Here is a 27,179-nt window from a genome sequence, read left to right as displayed (position 1 = left end):
GTCTTATAGAATTTACCTTACAGCCTCATTGGAATTCTTTAATTGTATAAAACACCAGACGCTTCTCTCCACTTCAACCACCTTCTAATAAGATTTTATTAAAAAGATCCTTCAACCACTTTATGCTAACACCGCCAAAAATTTTCTATACCTTTACTAGCACTTCATCTGATTCTAGTGCTTTATTTTTGTTTATTGATGCTACAGCCTCCCATACCTCTTCTTACTAATTAAATCTATCAGTCCCTCGTTCCACAATATATCCTCTAATGTCTCTTTTGGACACTCCTTATTTACTAATTTTTCAAAATACCTCATCCAGTATATTATAATATATATTACATATATTTTTTCTTTTTTTTGTAATCAACCCTAAGATTGGTTTTACAACATTCTCCTTATAGGGATGTCTCCTGATTTATATATTTCTTTTACAAGTATAAAAAGTTTTTTTTTTAACTGTTTCTCCTAAGTTTTAGATGAGTTTTATAGGTATATTGTCAACTTGTCATTCCTTCTTATTTCCTACTCATCCATATTCGCACTGTTTTGGACATCAGTGAATCCATCATCTCTTTGGTATAGCTTTTCAATGTACTATTTTCATCTTCTAACTTTATCTTCATTAACCAAGATTAAATTGCCATCCTCATCCCTGATTTTATCATTCCTTTTAGTTTTGTTTTTGAAAAACTTTATCATCAATTTGAATACTTGGTCTGTTATATAACTATTTAATAGATTTTCTGCCTCATTGCATTGATCTTTCAACCACAGATTTTTCACAGCTATCGCTTCCCTATTGACTCTCCTCTATTGTTTCTCTCTCTTAGTCTATAATGTCCAATTGCTTGGCCCTCTCCTAGTACTGCATTCCAATATATATGTAAAAAAAAAATTAGATCTCTAAGTGTTTTATAGTAATTAATTCATTTAACTGATAACTACTCAGTAATTTTCTTGCACCATCTCCAGGTACTATTTTAATATAAAGTTGTCATATATTTTTATTGGACAACTATAATACTGCAGTACCTTAATATGATTTTCTGATATATAAATCAAAAGACATAATTTATTCACTAATTCACACTATCAGCCTATATGAAAGTTTATCCGAACTGAATCATAGTGGCCTAGTTTATCTTTACAACACCTTGGATCACAATGTGATCAATTTTTCTCACAATTTTCCGGTACACTTTCTATGACCGGCTATTAACCACTAGTCGCCACATTAACTTCTATATAAAGAAATAACCTATTAAATGCTCATCAAAGATTTAGAAAATGTGTATTTTCACTATTTTCATTCATTAAATATTTAAAACTATAGTTGTGAATTTTTAAAAAATATCAGGGATTACTACTCATAATTTCTAAATAAAAAACATATTTGTAACTTTGGTAAAAAATTACATGTTGTACTCATGTTCATTATACTGCTAATGTAACTAATAATGAAATATTAGATGATACAGTAAATGTTACACTAACGTTTATATCTGGATGAACAATGTCTATTGTATTGGTAACATAAAAAGGACCATGAACTGCAGAACTACTGGAGTCCATATCTTGTGTGTATATATATCCTCCAGAAGATATTAATATCATAGTAGACCTTTCCTAGAAATGAAAAAGATTCAAAGCAATACAAAACACGTAATGACAAAATCCTACTATTGAATATTTTAATACAAAAAAAAAAATTATTTCATTACCTCAGTACACATAAATGTTACATCTCGTATTTTTCCAGTAGGGACAAGAAAATAATATTGAGGACTTAAAACATCTTTGGATAGGTCATAAATTTTAACAAATTCAGCTGATACTAATGCTAAGCAAGTCTGTGATCCTGGAAGCCATATAGATCGAATAATGAAATTACCTACTTCCAGAGTTGGATGAAGAACAATGTGTTCATTAACTGTGCCACTTGTGTTGAAAGTTAATACATGACAATCCTGTAAAAATAAAATGAAAATTGAAAATCAATTTATCATCCTTTAAATAATTAATTAAATACCTTCAAACCACAAACTGACAAAAAGTCTTCATTCACTGGATTAGCTGTCACAGATAATACAGTGAAAGGAATAGAAACTGATGAAAGTCGTGTTAATGTAAGTTTACGTTTAGATACATCGGATTGCTTTAATAATGAACTCATTTGTAAGATTGCAATTTTTCCTTTATCATGAGAAACAGCAACTATGAAATATTCAATACAAAAATAAATAATACTATATAATTTTTTGGTATTCATAAATTAAATATATATATATATAACATTTTAGAGCCAAAGTTTTTGATAAGTAGTTAAAACAACAAAATACAACAAATAAAGTCTGTATGATGATTTTCCAATTATGACCTACAAAGGCACTTCAAAAAGTAAACTAAACGAATAAATATTACACATTCATTAGGATCCACTATTGATGAATATAATATAAAAATAATTTGTTTTAATAAATATACTTTTTTGTTTAAACATTGTATACAAATGAACTTTGCAAAATTCTAGACAGGTATGAAAAGTTTAACATGTGCCATAAGGACTTAAAGATTAAATAATTTTTTATAAGAAAACAATTAAAATAAAAAAATATAAGAAAATTCAGAAATTTTGGAAAAATTATATCTTTATATTTATATGTTGAAGACAATGGAGTAATTAGTTTTTATGTAACATAATTAGTTTTCGAACAATTCAAAACACATTTTAATAGACTCTTGTCTATATCAGGTTGTTTTAAGCCAACATAATCACTTTTGATAGATGTATATTAAAAGTATCTTATGCAAAATCAAGAAATAACATTTTTTAGGTGAAAAATACTAAATTTTTGTTTATAAGTATAGTAAAATTAATTTTTATAATAGGTTATTGACATTTTCTAGTTCTTATTTAAAAGAACATATTTTTTTAAATACATTTTATACATATTTTGAATTTTTTTAATAATATTAGCCTAGATTTAACATTAATTTTTATTTCATTAAATTTTATACAAATATTTACAAGTATGTAAATATCAAATTATTTAATATTGCCATTTTCAATTTTTATTATTTTGTTATTATCAGGGCTCGGGACTTATAGCATTTGCTAGAAAATGCTTTTATTGCTATTTTTGATGATTTTTTCAAAAAACGCTTATTTTCAGTTTTTTCTGCTTTTTTCGATGATTTAATAAAAAACAAATGCTTGTTTCTTGTTTTTTCTGTTTTTGTACATTAAAATATTTTCTTTATGACGCAGCCTACCCAGGATATTTTTATCGGTTTTTGATAGATCTAATAAGGAAAATAATTCAAATGCCTTCCTTGTTTGTAGGGTTTTGTCTTTGTTATCTTATCTGTTTGATAGCCAACGCCGTCCTCGGCATCGTTAACTTCTTTAGCTACTTAGTGGTACTTGGTTGATTTTCTTTTTATAATGGATTTCTCGGTAAACAATATTTTTAGACTGTTATGGCATACTGTGATATCAACACAAATTTATATTTAATTTAAAAAAAATCCATAAACAAGATATTATTTAACATTTCTTGTCATTCAACTTGAAAGTCGAAGTCAGACATCATTTTGATTCTTTCAGAATTAATCTTTTGTATATATTTTTTTTTTTTTGTATTTTTAATTTTAATTTATAATTAAAAGAATAAATTAATTAAATACCCGTATTTTTTGAATTGATCATTCAAATATAATTAATATCAATTAATTACTAATCTTATGTAAAGCTCATTAAGTAGCTCATTTATTCATTTTTTATTAACTGAGGTATTATTAAAAAATATATCAAATTTTAATTAATCAATATACTTTTATTTATAAACAACTTTTATTAAATGTAAAAATTATTAAATAAATTAAAATTACCTAAATGCTGTCTTTTACCATGTAAAGATGATAAGCAACACATTGCTACACGACGAATCATATGAGCAGATAACAATTGACGTATAGTTTGACCTTGATCACCACTAAAATTCATTTTAACGTTTTCAAAAGCACCCTCTTGAGATCCCATAGTAGGAAGCTAAAATTAATCATTAAAATAATTAATAAAACCATTATTTAACTTAATTTAAAAAAGTTATCACCATTAAATTATCTGAAACTTCAATTGTTTTTTCTAAATTTTTTAACTCATTCAGAGTTTTGATAGCTCTAGTATTGCATCCAATAGCAGAATTTTTTTCTGCGGATTTAATAATAATGCTCATCAATTGAGTACATAAATCTAATGTTGGTTCAACAATTTGAGTTTGATCAAAAATAATTGGTATTAATGTATTACTACATGTGGCTGAAAATAAAATTTCAATATTTAACAATCAACTTTAAATTTATTACGTCAAACAATTAATAATAATTTAATTGATGCAAGTAGACCAATGATAGTCATACAAGTGTGAAGCCAAGATTTTATTTCATTTTTTCTCTCGAAGGCAATCAATTTTTATAGTACAATTAAAAGTAAGCTATAGTTGTAGCACTCTGAGTGAGTATTTAAATCATACACTAAAAACAGTGGTTAATAAAATTTAGTTTATTTAATTTAATTATTCAATCTTTTTTTAAAGTATTTACTACTAAACTACATTAGAAAAAAAACTCACTTTTTACTAGCTACATTATAGTATACTATACTATAGTTAAAAAAGGATAAAAATTAGGAATTGGAAGTTTTTCTAAACTAAGGTTTCTTATCTTTGTAAATATGTAATTACAATCTCTCTTAAAATATACCAAAAAAATATATATTTAATACCTAAAAATATAGTATATTTGAGTACACTAAACTGACAAATTTTAAGTACAGCTGATAGTATTTTAAAAATTAAAACAGACCATTTGTTTAGTAGTAAATAATACAGAAGTACCAGGCATCAAAGAATTGATTTGTATTAACAATAACTAAATTTAAGGTGGATTAGAACTTTAGGTGGAAGAAGGACTATTAATTATACCATAATTTTTACTTTTCATGAAACCAAAAATAAACAAGTCAATCATTAATTTTATTAACAAATAAAATAAATTAAAAAATAAAACTTAACAAGTATAAGAATTAGAAAACTATTAACCTCTCCTATATCTAAAGGTCTCAACACTTGGCAGGTCAGATATTTATACATTTAATAAGATAAAAATAATCATTTTTGTAAAATTTGATTAAAGACCATCAATACATCAAGGGTATACGGTTTATGTAGAATAATAATATTTAAAATTAAAAAATATAAAATTTATGTAACTCAAAAAGTTACTAAAATAACTATAAAATTATGAATACATATTTTGGGAATAATGTTACCATCATAAACACTAAATACATACTGACATATCTACCCACTCAAATGAAAAAAATAAAACAAAAAATTTTGTTGAAATAACATCCATTTCATACTTTTCTAAAAAGAATGAAACAGTTGTATTCAATACCATTGATTGAATGAAACAGATTGAATTACAGCTCCCTTTCTGCAGATTATTATCTTCAATTCAGAAAATACTCAAACAACTAAACATACTCAAAATAATAATACCTTAAAACCACAGCTAAAAAAAACCTAGCACAGGGGGGTCGCGGCACAGTATGGCGTGGCATAGTTGGATCAAGTATAATGATATCTGACAGTGATTAAAATCACTATAAAAAAAAACACTTCGATGCAAATCTTTAGATAGTGTTTAATTTAAAAAAATTGGTGGATTATTCCAAAAGCTACATGATCTACTATTTCCTTACTGAGAGCTGAGAAAAGGTGATAACAGACACAAAAAAAAAAAATACATCATAGTAAATCCAATACTTCCTCAGCATCGCATCATAGCTAAAATATGTTCAATATCAAACTCTTCTACTCCCTGATAAAATATATTAATTTTTAAAAGAAACTGTAAAAGCTTACCCTCACTGACCAGGAAATACAAATGTGTATGACTAAACTGGTCGATTTTATCTTTCAAATTTTCTCTCCAGATGTACGACCTTTACCATCAAAAAATGTTATACAAGTACTCAACAATCATCAATATCTTTTCTCATTATACAATACTTTAATATTGTGATTAAATATTTATATAACCTTCATTTTTAATTTTATTTTAGATGACTATTAAAAACTTATGATATTTTAACATCTCTTCACACTGACATATGTACAGCCAGTAAAAAGAACTAACACTTAGCATTAATATCATTGGATATACATAAATAATATGACATTATATGGAAAGAAAGAGTTGAATACACTCCAAAAATGGAAAATCACATGATCTACTTTACACAAAATTTCTTTTACATCATACCTTTTTGGTATAGATAGAAAATACTCTGGTTACCTTTCAAATAAAAATGGACTCCCTTAAGACTCCTCCATGACCATAATACTATTTCTAGTTGCGATTTATCATATTGGAAAATCTATAGCTAAATTTGTTAATATACCCTTTTTGCTGATGACTAGCATTTACTGCTGTAGTATTAACATAAATACCACTAATGAACTCCTTCAATCACTCAACTCTCTTTCAAAATGGTCATACCTCTGATTGTAATTTCTCACCAATTAAAACACAAGATATCATCTTTTTTTCTAAAACACAATATTTTTTTTACCAATTTAATTTTTAATGATGTTAAAATCTATCTTTCAAAGATTTCTGTTCACCTAAAGACAGCAACTACAAAAACGAACTATTCAAGAAGAAACCCACAGAGTTGCTAGACAAGCCATACGTCTACCATGTTCAACTTATTTCTCAAAAACCACATCATATGAACTAATAAAAAAAATTAACCACACAATACAACAAACATGTCAAACCAAATGGGATTTAAGGTGACCAACCAAATGAACCAACTCCAACGTCAAATAAACTAATAAAAATTAAAATGAATATTAACAAATGAACTTCAACAATAAATACTATGCAAAAAGATACAACTACCCTCACTAGATCAAGAAATAGGCATTCCTTCGTCAAAAACTGCAGAAAGCACTTATGAATCAAATTCAATGTTATGGAGTGCCTTTTATTCAATTCAGAACAATCCATTCATTAAAGTTAATCACAAATTATAATGTTGAAAACTTGTAAATAATCAAATGTAGTTATAATGTAAGCTAATGATATGTAGCTGAAGCTTATCTTAATAAAATAATAATAATAATATATATAAAACATTAAAACTTACTATTCAGGGTATTAAGCATTATTGACTCATAATCAAGACTTCTTGTACTTATATTTCTTGGATCCTGATTAATACTAGTTAAAGTTGAACTAACTGTATCTATTCGATCATGATCTATTGTTGAATTACCATTTTCTACGTTAAATTTTTCTTTTGTAATATTATTATCAGGCAATGAATTTGGGTTTCTTTTAGTTAAGGCCTGTTAATTAAAAATTATAGTTACACTATTAACATATTTTTGAAATTATAATAGAAAAATTTTTTTTTCTAATTTTGATAACTAAAATCAACTTAAGTTGAATTGACGTGTACTAGAAAAAGAGTTATTTGTGGTGATTTTCTATTGCCTAATGCACTAAGGACATAATGTTTTTTGACACTGAAAAAATTGTTGTATGATCACCTATCTGAGGGCCGGTAGCAATTGGCAATGTTCAACACTAGCAACTAGTGTATACACTGCACTACACCATACCACTTTGATATAAAAATATAATATAATGTAAATATTATAAAATAACATAAATGGTTAAATGAAAGAATTCTTTATCAGTTTATCACATTTACAACAATTAAGAGTAGTATTCTATATATTATTATCTATGAAAAAATTAATGATATATTTTATAAACATCTACCATCAATAATATGGTGCAAAAATTTGCAGTCTAAAAGTGCAAGCTACCTATAGTTCCATAATAAGTACACTTACTGTTTGTAGTCATTACTAATTTTATTAAAATACTGTTTCTTATTGTTTAATCCCCCAATCAAAAATAACACATAATTACTAACCAAAATTATAAATACACACAAACACACTTTTTAAATTTTTATTTTCTAAAAGGATAATTTTTTTTTTTCTTTAATGTTTTAATAAACAAAATTGAAGTTAATTTATAAAATGTAACATAATTAAAAATGTATAATGGATCTACCCCAAAAATAATTTTTAAATACAACTTCAATTAAATTAATATATAATTGATATCTTATCACTTTAACAACTTAATAAAAAGTATTTAATTTTTATCTTTTCTGAATATTTTAGTTTCTACTTATACTAACAATCACTATATAAAAGAAAGTTAAGTTTTTATTCAGTATACAGTTCTGAAATTATTTGTAATTTTACCTGACAAAAATTATTTTCTTTAGCACCACAATCACAAAAAAAGTTGCCAAATTTTGCATAAGTGACATCATGTCCTCGATGACAAACTTTGGCACAAATACTACAAACTCCAACTCCTTCGATCATTTTACAAGTGTGACAATGATACCAATGTTGATTCATAAATTCTTTTTGAGTAACAGTAAATGTACACAGTCTATAATATAAACTATCTTCATCCTAAAAAATATAAATCAAAAAATTATTTATCACTTAATATTTATTAGTAAAAAATGTTGAATTATAAAAACTTAAAGATTGATCAAAAGGTGATTAATGTATTACTATATTAAAAAGATATAAAATTCAAAACCACAGCAGCTTAATAATTTAAAAGGTAAAATATTTTGCTATAAACTTATTTGGTTTTATGAATGATAAGTTTACAATTATTGTTTATCATACATTACCATAAAAAAAACTATAAAATTTATGTTAAAATAATTTCTATTAAAAAATTTAATTTATTTAAAAAATATTATATACAATAAAAACACATTTTATTAGTTAAAAAATTATTTACCGATTCTTCAATTAATGTATCACTGTCCTTTTCATTACATGGCAAAAATCCATCTAACTCCATACCATCATAGTAATGTAAAGACATGGTATCTAGAGGTGGAGGATATGCTTTATTTTCTATATCAATGTGCATAGCAGCTATTACATCAGATAAGTAGTTCATGACACAACTTGAAGCAATTACAATAGGAGGATAAACTTGATCATAATCACTTATAGGCATCATATTATTTTTGAGCCAATTTTTTATGGTCTCCAATAATTTAATGCTGGCCTTAAATAGTTTTATATGACCAACAGAACCTCCACAGTCAGCTAATCGTACCATTTGTGCAAATATTTTTGAAAATCCTGCACCATTTTCAAATGCTAATGTGTAAGTCACAATTGGTATTAATGTATCCAAATAACATAATGAAGCTTTTGCTTTCAAATCATCATTTCTAAAAATAAGTCAAATATTATATTTGACTAATTTAATACCTATAACTAATATACTATACATACGTATCTAAAGTAATGATAAAATCAATAATATTTTTTATTAGATCAAAATTTTCATCTGGATCAACTGAAGAAGATATATTATTGGTAAAATGTTTGATTGCATTTGAATGTTTTTCATTTAAAAAAACATTAAGTTCACTAGTCAAAATATTGACAGCATCAATCAAATCTTTATCTTTACTCCATCCAACAATAATCCGTTGTAACCATAAATCTAGTCTATTTTTTGAATCAGTTGATAATTGAATTATTGTGCGACACATGATATTAATATCTTTATGGTTATTTGTTTTTACTAGAACAACAATGAAAAAAATTAAATAAAATCAGACTATTGTCTAGAATAAGTGTAAATTAATGAAAGTTAACAAATTTTTTTTAATTCTTTAAATCTTACAGATAATTATTTCTAATATTTCATTCATAACTTAAAATAATACAAAAATTGTTTAAAAGTATTTAACAGTTACTTACAATTTGAAAATAAACGATTAGCCAATCGAACAAAAGCTCGAACAAAAATTCCTGAGGATATAAATTTTTTCATTAAAATATCTCCTTTGTGAGCATTAGCACAAAATGTCCTTAATACAGCATAACGAGCTGAAGAAAAATCAAAAATCAACTGTTCAATCCAAAATAAACCGTGTATCAAGGTTTTTTCAACTAAATAATCCCTAAAATTTTATTATTAAAATTAATTGACACTGTTCAAAAAATATAATAGGTTCTTTTATCATGAAGGATTCAATTTTTATCATATTTTTTTTTAATAATTATATAATATTTTATATTTCTATTTTATGTTCTCTCTTAAAAGTTTCTGGCTGTGCAAAAGAAAACAGGAAAATTTTTTTAAGCCAAATCAAAAAAATCAAATCCCAATCTAAACACTGAGACAAGACGCATTATTTAAAAATATCAAATTATAATTAATAATACAATTAATTAATATTGCTAAGATTTCAGGGTCAACTGTATTTTTCAAAATGTTCATCCTTAAATAGTTATGTGTAAGAGAATGGGATGTATATTTAGCAAAGGTAACTTTTTTCTCATATAAGTAAAAAAAAATTTTCATACTAATTTTTAAAGTCAGAAAACTTTTTAGCTTCGATGCGAAGCTGAGAAGGTATTGGTTTTACTATGATGTGTTTTTTTTTTTTTTTTTTTTTTTTTTTTTTTTTTTTTTTTTTTTNTTTTCAACTAAATAATCCCTAAAATTTTATTATTAAAATTAATTGACACTGTTCAAAAAATATAATAGGTTCTTTTATCATGAAGGATTCAATTTTTATCATATTTTTTTTTAATAATTATATAATATTTTATATTTCTATTTTATGTTCTCTCTTAAAAGTTTCTGGCTGTGCAAAAGAAAACAGGAAAATTTTTTTAAGCCAAATCAAAAAAATCAAATCCCAATCTAAACACTGAGACAAGACGCATTATTTAAAAATATCAAATTATAATTAATAATACAATTAATTAATATTGCTAAGATTTCAGGGTCAACTGTATTTTTCAAAATGTTCATCCTTAAATAGTTATGTGTAAGAGAATGGGATATATATTTAGCAAAGGTAACTTTTTTCTCATATAAGTAAAAAAAAATTTTCATACTAATTTTTAAAGTCAGAAAACTTTTTTTATATACCACTTAGTAAAAACCTACCTTTAGAACTTATTAAATAAAAAACTTATTTTTTCAATAATCAAGAATTGAAATCTTAAAAAAAAAAATTGATTTAATACACTACATATGAAATTCTTACGTGTTAGATGTATCATCACATTTGTATTGAATAGCCAGTTTTCTTATATTCTTTGTGATTTTTATAGCTATCATAGTAGCAGAATCATGATCACATGAGTTATTTAATTTTTCTAAAGTAGGAATAATACTTTCCAACAAATACTCTGATGACCAATCGATTGTCATTGAACTCAGTAGATTAGCAAAATCTGATTTCAATTTACAATCAGTACACAATCTAAAATTAAAAATAATCAATTTTTATAGAAACTATTGATGGATATAATTGAGATTTATATACCTATTTTAAAATAAAATATAAATTATCACTAAAATAGATGTGCTTATACATTATTAGTAATAATATTAAGTATAAAAATTATGACTAAAAAATATTTACTGAATGTTTTCTGTGATAAATATAATAAGTGTATAGAGTAATCTCTTCAATGATTGAGTATTAAAATATATTGGTTGACTAGAAACAAATGATGCGTGATGTCTAATAATATTTAAGATCAAATTTTCTGCTAGAGTATCAAAATTTGAAGTCTAAAACAAATATTAATAGTAAAAAAAATGTTCACTAATTTTTTTTAACAGTAATATAATAAGTACACTAAGCAAAATATAATCATTAATTAAATTTTTTAGATATTAGTACACAACCCAATTTCTAAAGCTTGTATAAAAAATCAAGCGTCATGGATAAAGCAAAGAATTGTATACAAATATAAAATTGTTAAATTATTCTGAATAAATCATCAGTCAAAAAAAATTTGTATTAATTTATTTGAAAACTAACTAATAAGTTATAATAGAGGGTTTGACAAGTTTATTCTCTTCAAAACAAAAAATATATTTTTATTTCAATAAATACTAACAAAAAAATTGCAAAAATTTTGCTTCTCTTTAAAATAACTAAAAAATAAATTATAAATATAATTTCAAGCTCCAGTTTAAACTTAAATGATAAATTTCTTATATAAAATTTGAATAGAGTTACCCAGTTGTTATTTAATTCCTCCAAAAAGTTAAAAATACAAAAAACTTTTTGGACACATCTTTTTGAAAATGAGTGATTCAATTTTAATATATAATTATAAAACTATTAGTTTTATCCTTTAAATCAATATAATACTATAATGATATAAAGACAAAAATAAACGTTGTGATTTAAAATTCAATTCAAATAGCCAAGATAGTCTTTAAAAAGAACAATATTTTAACTGCTCTTAGACTATTAAAATGACTAAATCAGTTTTAAATTATTCATTTATTACAAATTGACAAAATTGTCTATTTTGAAATATGAGGGAAGGTGTCACAAAAATTCAGGACCATACAATAGATATGTATATTATTGAAGAACTACTGATTTTTTTTTTTAATATTAAATATATATTATCAATTCCTTTTATTAATTCATTAATTAGCTTAAAATTATATGTGAATTAAAACTTCAATATAAATGTATTATAATTCTATTTTTAAAAAAGTCTACTAAAATTTCATCTTGCATTACAATTTTTTTATTTTTGTCCCATAATATTAAAAGTTAATAGAAGCATTTGGTGTGTTATACAATACAAGAATTCCAATGAGGCTGAAAGGTAAATTCTATAAGACTGTAAAAAGATCAGCTATGATTTATAGTTCAGAGTGTTGGGTAGTTGACAAGAAAGTAGAGTAGAGAATGAGTGTAGCATATATGAGAATGCATAGATTGATGAATGGGTTGACTAGAGAAGATAGGATAAGGAACGAACATATAAGAGGAAGTATAGGCGTAACGTCAATCGTAGTTTAAAATGAGAGAAAATACACTTAGATGGTCTGGTCATGTTATGAGGAGAGCTATTAGAACAGTTATAGAAATGAATGTTGAAGGAAGATGAGGTAGAGTAAGACCAAAATAAAGATGGAGGGATGCTATTGAATGTGATTGAGGACAACTGATGTGAGCGTAGATGATGTGGGAGATCGTGTCAAGTGGAAGTTTGGGATAAGGGTAGCCGACCCCAAGTAGTTGGGATCAATGCGAGGAAATAAAAAAAGAAGAAGTATACCTTAACTTCATAATATTGAATTATCTGAAGCTAATTAAAAAAATTTAAAAGTAACCAATTTTATTCTTGATAGTTACATTTTACAATGATGTAAAATATAACAAAAAAAAATTAAAATAAATATTCTCAATGATTATTATGGTAATTTTACATTACTAAATGTAACTTAGATAATTATTATTTAAAATTTGTAATAAATATATCTAGCACATAACTGTCATAGATCAACTTGGGAAATAATATTTAAAATAATACCAACGGCATTTGAGTGTTCAGTAACTAAACTAATAACCATATATTATTTCATTTCTAGAATATATTAATTGATTTTTCAATTAATCCTGTTAACTTCAAATAAGGTTTAGTAATATTTGTTGTAATTTTCATTGAAAATAGCATTCTAGCCTAATTTGTCATATAAAAATTTTTTTAGATGTTTTTAGATTGAGTAGGTAGCTCTGATTTTAAGAACTCTGAAACTTTATATTATGTAATAAAACGTTTTAAATAATATATTATAACATGAAACATTGAAAAATTTATAGAGCAACTATAAATTTTATCCCATTGAATGAACATATGTTATTTTCAGAAAAAAAATCTTAAAAGCAGTAATATTTCTGGGATTAAATTACCAATTATATGTTAAAAATCATCTCAATTAGTAAATTAATCTATTAGGCTGTTTAAATACCAAAAAAAAAATCATCATTAATCATTACAGATAATATATTGTCATCATTAATTATCATTAATTTTTGTTATGGTTCTATAATATTTAATGAAACATTTTAATTTAAAATTTTCTGTTGGTATGAAAACAATATTCTCTCTCAAAAAAATATTAATATTTTCAAAGGCCTTCTTTTTATTGTTTTTTTTTTTTTAATTATATAAATACAATTAATATTAGAAATTAATGTCGAGTCCAAAATTGTACATATATATTTAATTACTACTTAATAAGGTATATATTTAACTCTCATACTTTGGTTTTAATAAAACAAAAATAAAATTTAAGTGGAAGAAAACTGTTATTGTAAATCTTATTTATGAGTTAATTTTAATTTATATTACTAGGAATTAAATCTAAACAATCCAAACTAAACTAAAACAACTCACCTTTAAATTTGTACCAATTGAAACAATATTCCATTTAGTTATAACAGAAATAATCCAAGAAGGAATAATATCAAACAACAAAAATGGCAAATTGTAAGTTATTGGAGAAAATTCAAGAGAAGACTGATTGCTAGTCATTGATAAAATTATCTCTAAATTAGTTATGTCACCAGATGAAAATGTTTGAGCATGATTTAAATTTATAATTTGTTGAAGTAAATTTTTTCTACAATATCCACAATAAATTATTAAATTTTATAAACAGTGTTAGATTTTATATTAATACATACTTTATACTTGAAAATGTTAAAGTGGCCAATTCCACACAATATGGCATTAATATTTGAATAAACTCATTGTTTGAAGTTCTAAATAATATAGTAATTTATACAAATTGAATATTTTAGGTAATATTATATAAACATACATATATCTGACTTTTGTTTTTAGAAATAAAAACTGTTTAACTATTGAAAGTACAGGGGGTGCGGTAAAACAAGCAGTGCAGTTTTGAAAGTCTCTTTTTAAAAAAAGACACAACTTATAGAAATGAAGTTAATTAAATTTTTTCAATATATCATGCTGTTTTATGTATTAACTTTCAAATGACATTAGAAAAATGATGACCACCAACAGCGATATATTGATGAAGGCAATTTCTGAAGTTTTCGGCTGCATTTTAACACATTTTGACTGATATAGCGCCAATTTCCTCCAGAATTTGCTCTACGAGTTCTTTCAAGGTGCGAGGTTGATTTTTAAAAAACCTTTCCTTTCAGGTGGGGCTACCTGAAAGGAAGAAAAAATCACAAATGCTCAAATCTAGTCTACACCATATTACCCCTCAGAAAGATGAGGTGCGTACATAACATCTGTCGCAGTTTTGTGTCGTAGCCCCGTCTTGCTGGAACCAAATGTTCCCCAAATCTGTTTCCCCATTACCTATTTTAATTGAGGTTCAAAAAAATGTTCCTACATAGAAACATAACGTTGAGCATTGACAGTTACAATTTGTCCATTCTACTCAAAAAAATAAGGCCACTTTTGGGGCGTGAAGAGGTCTCTCATGGATTTTCTTTGAATTATTTTCAGCTCAATAGTGAACATTTTGTTTATTTACTGCTCCACTGAGATGAAATTGATCCTCGTCATTACTGAAAAATGTTGATCTCACATGGATCTAGTTCAACATTTCTTGTGAGCAATTCATGCAATTTTCATTGTCAAGTGGACTCAACTCTTGGACAATCATAATCTTGTAGGAGTGGAAGAATAAGTCTTGATGCAAAATCCTTCTTAATGAGTGGTCGGCAACTGAATGCAATTGAATGCTTCCGGGCAGAACGTGTAGGTAACTGCACAACTGCTTCTTTCATTCTCATCAAATTTTCAGGTGTTCTTGCTGTTTTAGGTCTTCCTGAACCTCTAGGTTTTTGTGTAGAACCAGTTTCTTCAAATGTACGTACCTGTTGTTCACCAAACCAAACCATGGAGTAATGACTAATAACGGCATGGCCTGCTCTACGAAATGAAACCATTACAATCACACTATCCCCACCACACGGGAAGTACTAACCTTTCAAAACTGCACTGTTTGATGTACCCCACTGTATATAATAACTTATACTTTTTATAACGATAGCCTCTCAATTTCTCTTAAATTAATTATTATTTTAAGAAAATTATTTTTGGTAGTTTTTAGTTTCATATATTTGTTGATTTATTAGTTATTAATTATATTTTTTGTTTATACCATCTAGCTTATAAGGATGTCAACTTATTTTTCTTTAATAGCAATATAAGAAAATATAAAAAGTAGAATTTATTTTTTGTCTGTCAACAATTAAAAAATATTGTTGTAGCCTTGAAATATCTGGTTATAAAATAAAGATATTTGTTAAAGTAAAATTGAGTACTATGTTAATATTTAATTTCACTTTCTATACAATAAAAAAAATGGATAAATATCTAATATTTTAATTTTAGTAAATATTTTATCAAATTAAATAAGATCGAAATTATTTAAATTAAAAAAAAAAATTAAATTAAACACCTATCTTTCTAAAAATAAAAATATATCTTTTACTTGTCGATATCATCAGTTCTTCCTTGTTTGATAAGTAAATATATTTTTGAAACAACTGCATCATACAAAATTATATCTAACAACATTGGACTCTCGACTGTTTTTGTATTACCTACAATTTATACAAAAAATATAGGTATTTAAATTATACAAAACAATATTAAGCCTACCTAACCATTCAAATGAATAGCAAAATCTTAAATTAACTAGGACCAAATTAAAGGGATAAACTCACACTTTTATATCTTTAGTTAAAAGAAAAAACAATTTTTTGTATATCAAGATATTTGAGAAATAAAATATATAAATAAAATAACTAATGATCAAATAATAATATTTTAAGCTTTCCAACAAAACATTTTTTTTACTGATCATCTTATTGATTGTACGAGGAATAGCTGAAAATTAATGTATATATACTTGCTTATAATTAGAGAATAAAAAGAAATATTTACAAAATAAAAAATAAATTCTTTAGCTATAAAAGATGTGTTTATTTTTACATGTAATCAACATCTAGCTCCACATAGTGCTCCTAACGGTTAACTCACTTTTTGAATTTATTCTTCATTATATTTTCCGATTTTTAATCTAACTACTTACAACGACCTACACCTCTTTAATGTTGGCATAACTGTTTCCCTTCTTTAATTAGGGAAATAGGTAATCAAGAAATATTCTAATAGGAAATCAGAATTCCTGAATTTTATGGCCTACCTTTCAAAATACTTCTGTTAATCGTTTCAGATTCTTAAATAGTCTCTAAATACTAATAAATTTCCGTAGGTCTAATGTTATCTGCTGTCAAAAATTCAATCACTGCACGTTGCTTCAAGCATGAACACGTATCAGGTGTTTAGATTGTCATTTTAACACGTATAAACACGCAACCATTTACTCGATTGTTTTTAGTTATTATCGAGGTGGACATAATGCCCATGCACTCAGACCTGTTGGACCATTGTACACATACTCGATTGTTACAAAACTTTAAGCATATTAAGGGGAAGATTGTGACTGTTGAAAAAGCATAGGCACGCATTCAAATAATATATTGTTCATCTGTTATGAACAATGTACATGACCTTTCAGTTGATCCTCATAATGTTTAAAAAAAAATGGTAGCTAATTAAAAATATCAACTTTGTCAAAAAAATAAATAGAAAAATACACAACTTTAATTACTCTTAATATTATTTATAAATTAAATAGTTTATTAAGACGTTGAGTGCTAACGCCAACATATCATTGACAAAACATATTTGTTCTCTTCAGCGGACGTCAACAACTTGTCATAATGGCGTGTAGACTCAGAAATTATTTTTGAAATAATTCAAAAATTATTGACGCGTAGTTGATAATTGCAACTAAGAAGAAAACTGTTCTCTGATGCTGATTTCAACTACGAGTCAACAGTCGTTTTTTTGTTAAAATACAGAATATTGGTAAAAGTAAGTTTTGATATATGTACAATAGAGTAAAAGAAACCTTTCAAACCATAAAAAGAAGTTCAGTACAAGGGGGTTGCAAAATTCAATCCATGCCACAGTAGAGATGTTAAATAAGATCTAAAATTCTTTAATACATTAAGAAATGATTTTCAAATAACACATATTTTTAAAAAATTACATCATATCTGTTTTCATAATTTAACAGTGATATTGGAGCTATAGCTAAAATCAGAGTTGGTGAAAAAATCTAATGCTCAAAAGCATTATTACTTGTGTTTATTAATCCTATATTTAGAAATATATATTAACTGACCCTACCAAAAAATAAGGTTATTTTTAACTATCTCAATTGAGATGGATACTACAATAATTTGACAACTCTATTTTTTTTGAAAATTTACTTTTAAATAAAATATTATATATATACACTACTATACATTAAGGTACAACTAACAGATACTTTCAGTAATTGGTCATTGAGGTATAGCAGAAAAGACAAGTTCATTTGTGCTATATTTAATTGTAAAATAAATTGTTTTTATTTTTCCTGAAAATTTTCATAAATGAAAATCTTTAGATTATTACAGAAATCCTCATTTAAAATTGAACTGAAATAATATTTAATGTACAATATTTAAGCAACTAATAACACAATGCTGGCATTCTATATTCCGGCCACCTAAATAATCAACGCTAAGAATGTCACAACTGCAATTTTTTTATGGAAAAAAAGTTGAAAAAGTTTTGAAAAAATTAAACATAACATTAATATAGAATAATTTCCATATTTATTTATATTTATTTAATTTGAAAAATATGAATACTTCCATGGTCGTTGATCTATCATACAGTCACTCTAAGGTGTTTTCACATAATATGTAAAAACACTTTACAGTTGATAATACATACAAATTACAAACTTTAAAATTAAAAAAGCATATTCGCACCTGTTTGATGAAGTTGTTGAGTAAAATGAGCTTTAGCTATTTGATATTCATACTTAATTGTTGAAGTAGCAATAGTTAAATTTGATAATAATGTGTTTGTACTAGATGCATTTATATCTTTAGAAGTATTATCTAACAAGCTACTCTGTTTGGAAATGTTTTCCTGAAAATAATTTTATCAAAAAATACTTATTATGAAAACAATTAAACTTAAAAATACAACATTTAACAAATAAATTACCTTTAACCAACTACCATACACTCTTGAGCCACATTTAGGACCCCACATTAATAAATATAGTAAATTAGGTGGATCAAAACCTGAAGATTTGTCATCTAACATTTCATTTAATTTGTGGGTAGGTACTGGCAACGACAAAAGTAATCTAAAAAAAAATGAAAAAAACTATCATATTTTGGACTAATAAAATATGTAAATTAAAATTCCTAAAAATATTTAACAACATACTTCAATGCAATAGTAAAGCAATACTCAATACTACATAAATTAAATGAATTAAAATGATATTCAATTGAACTATCATTTTCCCTCCACACATTTTGTAGTTTTGTACATAAATTTATAGTAGAAGTAATATCCAATAAAGCTTGCAATAACTGAGGATAACTTAGTTTTTCTGGATAACTTAGTATAAAATTAACAGCCTGTAAGAAAAATTGATTGATACAAAATAAAGTATATAGAGTTTATTTAAAAGTTTTAAATAATACAAATGGGAAAAAGAAAAGAAACAATTAAAATTTATAAATGTAGACTTATAATAATATTTATAATTTGTTATATCACAACTATAACATAAATAATGTATTACTTAAAAACCATTTATATAAAAATAAATTTTGTAATCGATTAAATAATAATTTTTATATTAAAAATATAATTAAAAATACTACTATAATTAAAAAAAAACAATTAAGTTTATAAGTAAGTAAATCAATAAATTCAATATTATAATAATCGTCTAACTATCTAGGAATAGTAGTAAAGTAATCATTTTTATAGATGAAATTTACTAATCTTTGGAATTTTCAACTAAATTAGAGATATTAAAACAAATGATTTAAAATTGCTACTAAAAATACAAGTTAAAAAAATCCAGCACAGGGAAGTCGCGGCACAGTGGTGACGTGGCATAGTTGGATCAAGTATAATGATATCTGACAGTGATTAAAATCACTATCAAAAAAAAACGCTTCGATGCAAATCTTTAGATAGTGTTTAATTTTAAAAAATTGGTGGATAATTCCAAAAGCTACATGACCTGCTATTTCCTTACTTACATCCTGATTAAGATAAAGTATGTCAAATGAAAAAGGGATATAAATATTATTTCTCATAAAAAAATTGTGTTGATCCATACACTTTTCAATAAGTTAAAGCATTTTAAAGTTAAAAATAAAATCGTGAATTTTCACACCAAAATAGCATTTGGTAGCCATTTTCACCGTAAAGACAAAATAAGTCCGAAAGTTTTTTTTCCTTAATAAAATACATTACATTAGCTTTAATTTAAGATATATATATAAAAGTATCAGACTTTCCGGAACACTTTCAAAAGTTAAGTTGAAAAAGTAAATTATTGTGAAAAAGTTGTCATTTTGAATCCCCCCTGTAGGCAGGTAAAGGGTTAGATTTATAAAAAATATATGCCAGATGATAGGTAAAAATATAAAAAAGAATTATTTTACAAAAATCGTAATTTTTTATTAACTTTGATGTCTATTTTCACCACGAAGACAAGTCTAGATTTTTTTTTTCCATAATAAAGTACATTACATTAGCTTTAATTTAAGATATATATAAAAATGTCAGACCTTCCGGAACACTTACAAAAGTTAAGTTGAAAAAGTTGTCATTTTAAAAGGTAATTTTTATCGCAAACATTACATTTTTTTTTAATTTTCGACAGCCATTTGCACATAAAAGATAAGATGTCGGGACAAATTTTTTTTTTTCATTTGATAGTATATAACATAACCTTTGATTTGATATATGTTTAAAGGACGCAGTATTTCCGGAACATTTTCAAAAATTAAGTTGAAAAAGTTAATTTTTGTAAAAAAGTTGCTATTTTAAATCTCCCCAAATGAGAACGTTAAGTGATAGATTTTCAAAAAAATTATATCAAATGAAAGGTAAATATCTAAGGTTTTAGTATAAAAAAAAATTATGTTAATTTGTTGATTTTTCAAAAAATTATGGAAGTTTTAAGAAAAAAAAGTGAAAAAAATGACAAAATTTATCGATTTTTAAATTTGTAATTTTTTTGGAGATTTCCCCCATTTACGGGGAACGAAGGAAATTTTTCAAATTTTTTAGGGTAATGTCTACGACTAGATAAGATTTGTGATCTTTTGTCGTATTTTTGAAAGAAATCGGTCCAGTGAGAGCTGAGAAAAAGTGGCAACAGACATAAAAAAAAAAAAAAACATATCATAGTAAAATTAATACCTTCTCCGCTTCGCATCGAAGCTAAAATACAGACAGCACATCCGCTGCCTGAGACTGATGAATTAACAAATAATATTTATTGCCAAATTGGCAATAGTTCTAATTATTATAAAAACTTAAAAGACCTGACCATCGTGGTCAGTCGACTCCAGTGCCTTGTGTCATTCATCAGTCTCAGTACTCGGTTATCGCTGTCCGGCTTACTGCTTAAAGTAAAGTCTTTATTTATTCCTTTTTAAACTTATCTACTCTCTTCCACAACATTTCAGAGTACTTGTGTCTTGCACTTCGTCTGCACCTCATACTTCATTATCCTCCCTATACCCAAAGTATTTGTGTCTTGCACTTCGTCTGCACCTCATACTTTGGGCTCCTTTTGTGTACACCTAGTATTTGTGTCTTGCACTTCGTCTGCACCTCATACCTAGGTGTTACCCTGATTCCCTTCTTATAACAACAGCCTTTCGACACCCACAGCTAACCCGGAGTGTCAGCCGAGCACGGTGACTGCTGTACGACAATACGCACGTGAATACCTAGACAGCAGGCACCACATCCTCATATTCTTCTTCGTGCACATAACCTTTTACATATACTCATTTCATTTTATCGTGTTACGACATTACTCAATAATAAATAACAAACTTCGATAGACACGTATTTTAAATAAAATATTTGATTAAGTTATAAGGCTTGACTTTTTATGTATTAATTATAAATTTTTCATTTTTTTAATAGTACAAATTAAACTCGTCGCTTATTAGAAACAATCGGTTAATTGACATATTTTTCTTTGGTCCCAAAGTGTTCCTATTAAGCGGTTTCTACTGTATATATAAAAATGTCAGTATTTCCAGAATACTTTTAAAAGTTAAGTTGAAAAAGTTGTTATTTTGAATGCCCCCCTGTAGGCAGGTTAAGGGTCAGATTTATAAAAAAAACTATATAAAATGATAGGTTAATACCTAATGTATCTATAAAATTTAAATAAGTTTAACTTTCTATGCTATATCAATTTTATTTATATAATATTTATGCAAATCAGTATACTCCGCTTGTCATGTATTTTAAAATAAAAGTACAAAACCCAGAATTTTAACACAAAAAAAGCATATTTTTTAAAATGGTAGTCATTTTCACCATGAAAACAAATCCAGAGGTCAAACTTTTTTTTCTTCAAATTAAAGTATATTACATAAGCTTTAATTTAAGATATACATAAAAGAGTCAGTATTTCTGGAACACTTTAAAAATTAAATTGAAAATGTCTTTGTTTTACTATGCATGTTTAAAGTTTTGACCCCTACTTGTATAAAGAGATATGATCCGATTTACAAAAAAAGCGTGTCAAATAAAAGGGGTATATAAAAATTATTTATAAAAATATAATAATATTGATCCATAGATTTTTCCAAAAGTTATAGCAATATAAATATATATTATCGACAATATAAATGTAATAATATAAAATATAAAATCGAGAATTTTTTTCACGGAAATCATACGTTTTTCTTTCCCCCGTTTACAGGAAATGAGGGAATTTTTTTCAAATTTCGAAGGTAATGTCTTCGACTAGATACGATTTGTGATCTTTTTTGTGACATATTTTTCATCAAAATCGTTCCAGCAAGAGCTGAGATTGAGCGTTCAGACACAAAAAATAAAATAAAATAAAAAAAAACACATCATAGTAAAATTAATACCTTCTCAGCTTTGCATCGAAGCTAAAAGCTAAAATTATTGATCCCTAATTATTTTAAATATTATAAACGAAATATTTAAATACAAATTAAAAAAAGTTACAAAAATAATGTCCAAATACTTTTAAATGAAATAGAGATCAAATGGTAGTTTAAATTAAGTAATAATAACCACTTTTAATGATTCTGTAATACTTACCAATCCATCTAGCTTAGGTACTTCATTTCCAACTTGTTTATCATCAAGAAACTTATAAAAACAAGGTTTTACTGCAAAAGAATTTCCATTGAAATCAGATTTACTTCGAATATTATCTTCAATTGAATTATAAGTCATATAATTATTTTCTTCAATTGATTGAACTTCATCTAAATTATCTTTTATTTCACTTCTAACACGCATTAAATTCCATTCCACCTAGTAAAAAATATTTGACTTTAAATTTCAATCTAATGCATTATATATGAAAGGTTTAACTAATAAGGAACTTATAAATTGTTTTGAATAATTAAAACTTTTATTTTATAAACATCTTAACATATACATTTTTTTTAAATTACATATTACACAGTAATTTTAATTAGTGTTTACAAAAGTTATTTTAATCACTGTTCCTATTAATATTTCAGTTTGTAATTTAAAAATTATACTAAAAAATTTTTTAAATATTTAACTAAATGTTAAAAAAATATTATTAGTTAAAAACTATAAATATAATTTGACAGATGAATTTTCATCATCAGCACTAAACAAATAGATCTCTCCCAAAAAATACACTCTATTTGTACCCTTTATGATGTTCATCTGTTTAACTTTAACATTAGTTTTTACCTGTTTACACTAGTTTTATAACGACTTTTATAGAATCAAATCCCAAATATTTTTGTTTTTAAACATTTTTATTGCCTCTATTTTTTATTTAACTATACAGGATTATTTTCTAACTATATATATGACATGCAATGTATCCACAAATATAAAATATAATATAATTTTTTCTTTTCAAAACTTATAAAAATTATTGTTTAATTTTTAAATATAACTCAAATTCTATCGAAAACAACAATATATAAAATATTACTAATATAAAATTTTAAACATAATTACTTGTGTTATTAAATATTCTGGAACATCATATAACCTTCGAACCATGTAATCAAAGAATAAGAGTAATCTACTTAAAGCTAATATGTGATTATTATAAACTGAATTCCAATCAAGACAGATTTTAGCTTCAACTATTGTATTACAAATAGAAAGAAGAATGTTTTTTTTATAAGTCAGTGACATTAAATTAAATAAAAATATTAAAAGTTGAGCATGTTCCACATTTAAGTCTGAAAAAAAAAATGAAAAATCAACTTATAATAAAAACATAGTTTGATTAAATTAATTTTACCTTCAAAATCTTCTAAAGTATTTGCTGGATATTTAATTATATTACTTAATGTATAAATAAGATTTTTCCATATTTGCACCGATAGTTCATCCCTTTCAGCCATATTTTTTTTCAGCAATACCTATTTTCAAAAATATTATAACAATTAAAACTTTTATTATTACATATAAAATTATTTTACAAGATCAACACAATACTTGTGCTAATATCGCTAATGTTCTAGGATATATCTGCAATGGCCATTTATTGTTTTCTATTCCAAGTGGAATTGTAATCCCAATTAATTCCAGTAATTCATTTTGCTGAAGATCTGGTAAGTAGTCATTAGCAATTAGATTATGTAAAAATATACCAATTGAAGAAGAAACATTTTGGTGAGAATTATTAATACACACTAAAATAAAAAAATTGAAAGATTAAATATTCTTTTTATTATTGCTAAACATACAAAGATCATAGTTGATAGGAGCCCAATCCACTTCTTTTATTAATTTTCCTAAGATAACAAGATGATCAGATTGCACACTTTTGGCCATATATTTAGTAATTAAGTCACATTCAGTGTTCAAAAAATAAATGTCTAATATATTAAATATTCTTGATATTAATATCAAATACTATAAAAAAGATAAATATATTTTACATTTTTTTAATAATAATTATTTAACAATTTCCAATTACCGCTTCTGGATCATCGGCTTCTGGTACTACTTTTAAAACTGAAGCACCAACAACGCTTTGATCTAAAGTATAATCAGTTACTTGATTTTTAGATGACATATTTTCAATTTGTTGATCACCTAATGTTAAAACTTCTTCAAACCAAGCTCCAAACAATGACTCATGATCTATATCTATCATTAAAATACAATTCAATACATTTAAATATGTACAAAACAAATGTAAAAAAAAACTATATATATTCTTTACCATCTTCTTCGGGTGTTGCACTTTCAGATGTTCCAGGATACATGTCTACTGATTCCAAACTTAAAGCGTGAATCCCATTTATTTTATTTTTATTCATAATTAAAAGCATAATCTTCATAAAATAGGAAATACAATATATTAAAGACATTCAATTAGAGCTATACTTAATTTTAAACACTAATAGATAAAACAAACTGACCACTAATTCTAATGATAACTTTAAACTAAGTTATCCAATTGAAAAATAACATATGTCCTTTTGATTGTTCTTATCTAATTATAAGCCAATTTGTCAAGAAAAAGCAAAATTGCTATTAAGAATTCATTATTTTTAGAATTAATAAGTGATGATAAAAACCCATAGTTTGTGTGATTAAACCAAACCAAACAGAACATTAATTTTTTAAGCAAGATTATTTATATTATTCTTCAGAAAATCAGCACACTATTTATAGTTAAAATCTATTTCAATTTTCAAACCAATTGACTATAAAAAACTTCAGTTATTTTTTAGTAGAAAATTAAAAGTTCAGTTTGGTTTGGTTTGAAAACTAAACAGTTTGTAACATTACTCAATAAATAATTAATTAATATGTTGTAAACATTTTTTATAGGTAATAAATCAATAAAATATGTACAATTTAAATTTTTTTTAAAGATATTTTTACGTTTTTTCATAAAAATTTTAGTCCTGATAAAAATGGTAGGGTATCCTACAAAGCTAAGAACAACAGAATCAAATACTATAAATTAGTATTTTAAAGATTATAGTAATAAATTAACTTAAAAATATTATTGAAACATATTATTATATAATTTATTTTCATTAATTTTATAATTATCAATCAATTTGTTTTATAAGGTAAAATTTAATTTATATATATATATATATATAATATATAATTATCATATTTTTTTTAAATTACCTTTCGATGACAAACTGTAGCTAACTGATAGAAAAATTTAACTACAGGAATAGTTTGAAAAATTCTTTGTAATCTTTCACATGCACGAGTATTAGAACAGATATCTAATTTTGCTGGTAATATTTCTGACTGTGTTGTTAGTCTCATCATTTTATCAGATATTGATTCTTTTTTTGCATTTTCTAAATTGTCTAATATCATATTGAACATTTCATTTGCCAGTGTGACAGATAAAACATTGAAAGAACTAAAAAATATACTTATTTTAACTATAATAGATAATTTAAAAAATTTACAATTGAAAAACAATAAATTTGTTAAATATGACATTTACATACAGCTTCTATTCCAAGCAAATAAAAAAAACACAGTAAAAGGTTGTGCAAGGTACTACCTGTTATTTTTTTTTAATCAATATTTTTAAAATGAGTAGAAATAAAACTATGCATGCCTATGAATTTAAATATGTTTTAAATAGTATAAGAATTTATTATAAAAATTGAGATCATATAATAAATTTTTAAAATGAAAACTATCTGCTAATTAATACTTATTTATCACAAGTCATACACAAATCAAGATAAAATATTCAGTATTTTGATTTTATAATAAATGTACATCACACACATAAGATTTTAGAAGTACGAGGGAAGTAATATTCCTTAAAGGTGGTTTGGATTGGTGTGAATGTATTAGTAAGACAAAAAGAACTTTAACAAAACAATTTTCAATTAATCAAGTGTACAAATTTCCAATTAAATTATAATTATAAAGATTTTGTCATTTTTATAATAATATTTGTTTTATTTTCTAACATTATTTAAACAAGGAAATATTAACCATAAACTCTTTAAATGTGGTTTTCATCCTCTAAATATACATTCAATA

At 25.0% G+C, this 27,179-nt stretch overlaps 1 protein-coding gene across 1 annotated transcript in view; it reads right to left on the bottom strand.

Annotated features, from left to right (window-relative positions):
• Positions 1–27,179, bottom strand: part of LOC126901132 (E3 ubiquitin-protein ligase UBR4) — a 65,619-nt gene that overhangs the window by 30,886 nt on the left and 7,554 nt on the right. Inside the window, exons 10-35 of the mRNA XM_050677382.1 lie at positions 26,292–26,538; positions 25,366–25,477; positions 25,117–25,289; positions 24,884–25,052; positions 24,633–24,829; positions 24,436–24,556; positions 24,144–24,373; positions 23,235–23,453; positions 19,332–19,528; positions 19,104–19,248; positions 18,863–19,025; positions 16,465–16,576; positions 14,669–14,746; positions 14,379–14,604; positions 11,588–11,739; positions 11,207–11,425; positions 9,906–10,108; positions 9,432–9,726; positions 8,923–9,367; positions 8,361–8,579; positions 7,223–7,424; positions 4,119–4,324; positions 3,895–4,054; positions 2,033–2,217; positions 1,725–1,970; positions 1,498–1,629 (exon numbers count right to left, since the gene is read on the bottom strand). Of these exons, the coding sequence (XP_050533339.1) occupies positions 1,498–1,629; positions 1,725–1,970; positions 2,033–2,217; positions 3,895–4,054; positions 4,119–4,324; positions 7,223–7,424; positions 8,361–8,579; positions 8,923–9,367; positions 9,432–9,726; positions 9,906–10,108; positions 11,207–11,425; positions 11,588–11,739; positions 14,379–14,604; positions 14,669–14,746; positions 16,465–16,576; positions 18,863–19,025; positions 19,104–19,248; positions 19,332–19,528; positions 23,235–23,453; positions 24,144–24,373; positions 24,436–24,556; positions 24,633–24,829; positions 24,884–25,052; positions 25,117–25,289; positions 25,366–25,477; positions 26,292–26,538 (5,053 nt within the window). The remainder of the gene's footprint in view (positions 1–1,497; positions 1,630–1,724; positions 1,971–2,032; positions 2,218–3,894; positions 4,055–4,118; positions 4,325–7,222; positions 7,425–8,360; positions 8,580–8,922; positions 9,368–9,431; positions 9,727–9,905; positions 10,109–11,206; positions 11,426–11,587; positions 11,740–14,378; positions 14,605–14,668; positions 14,747–16,464; positions 16,577–18,862; positions 19,026–19,103; positions 19,249–19,331; positions 19,529–23,234; positions 23,454–24,143; positions 24,374–24,435; positions 24,557–24,632; positions 24,830–24,883; positions 25,053–25,116; positions 25,290–25,365; positions 25,478–26,291; positions 26,539–27,179) is intronic.

This window comes from Daktulosphaira vitifoliae, unplaced genomic scaffold (genome assembly GCF_025091365.1).
Source record: "Daktulosphaira vitifoliae isolate Bord-2020 unplaced genomic scaffold, ASM2509136v1 Scaffold_3, whole genome shotgun sequence".
NCBI lineage: Eukaryota > Metazoa > Arthropoda > Insecta > Hemiptera > Phylloxeridae > Daktulosphaira > Daktulosphaira vitifoliae.
Note: the sequence above shows the minus strand (reverse complement) of the source record. Positions and strands in the feature narration are given on the sequence as shown.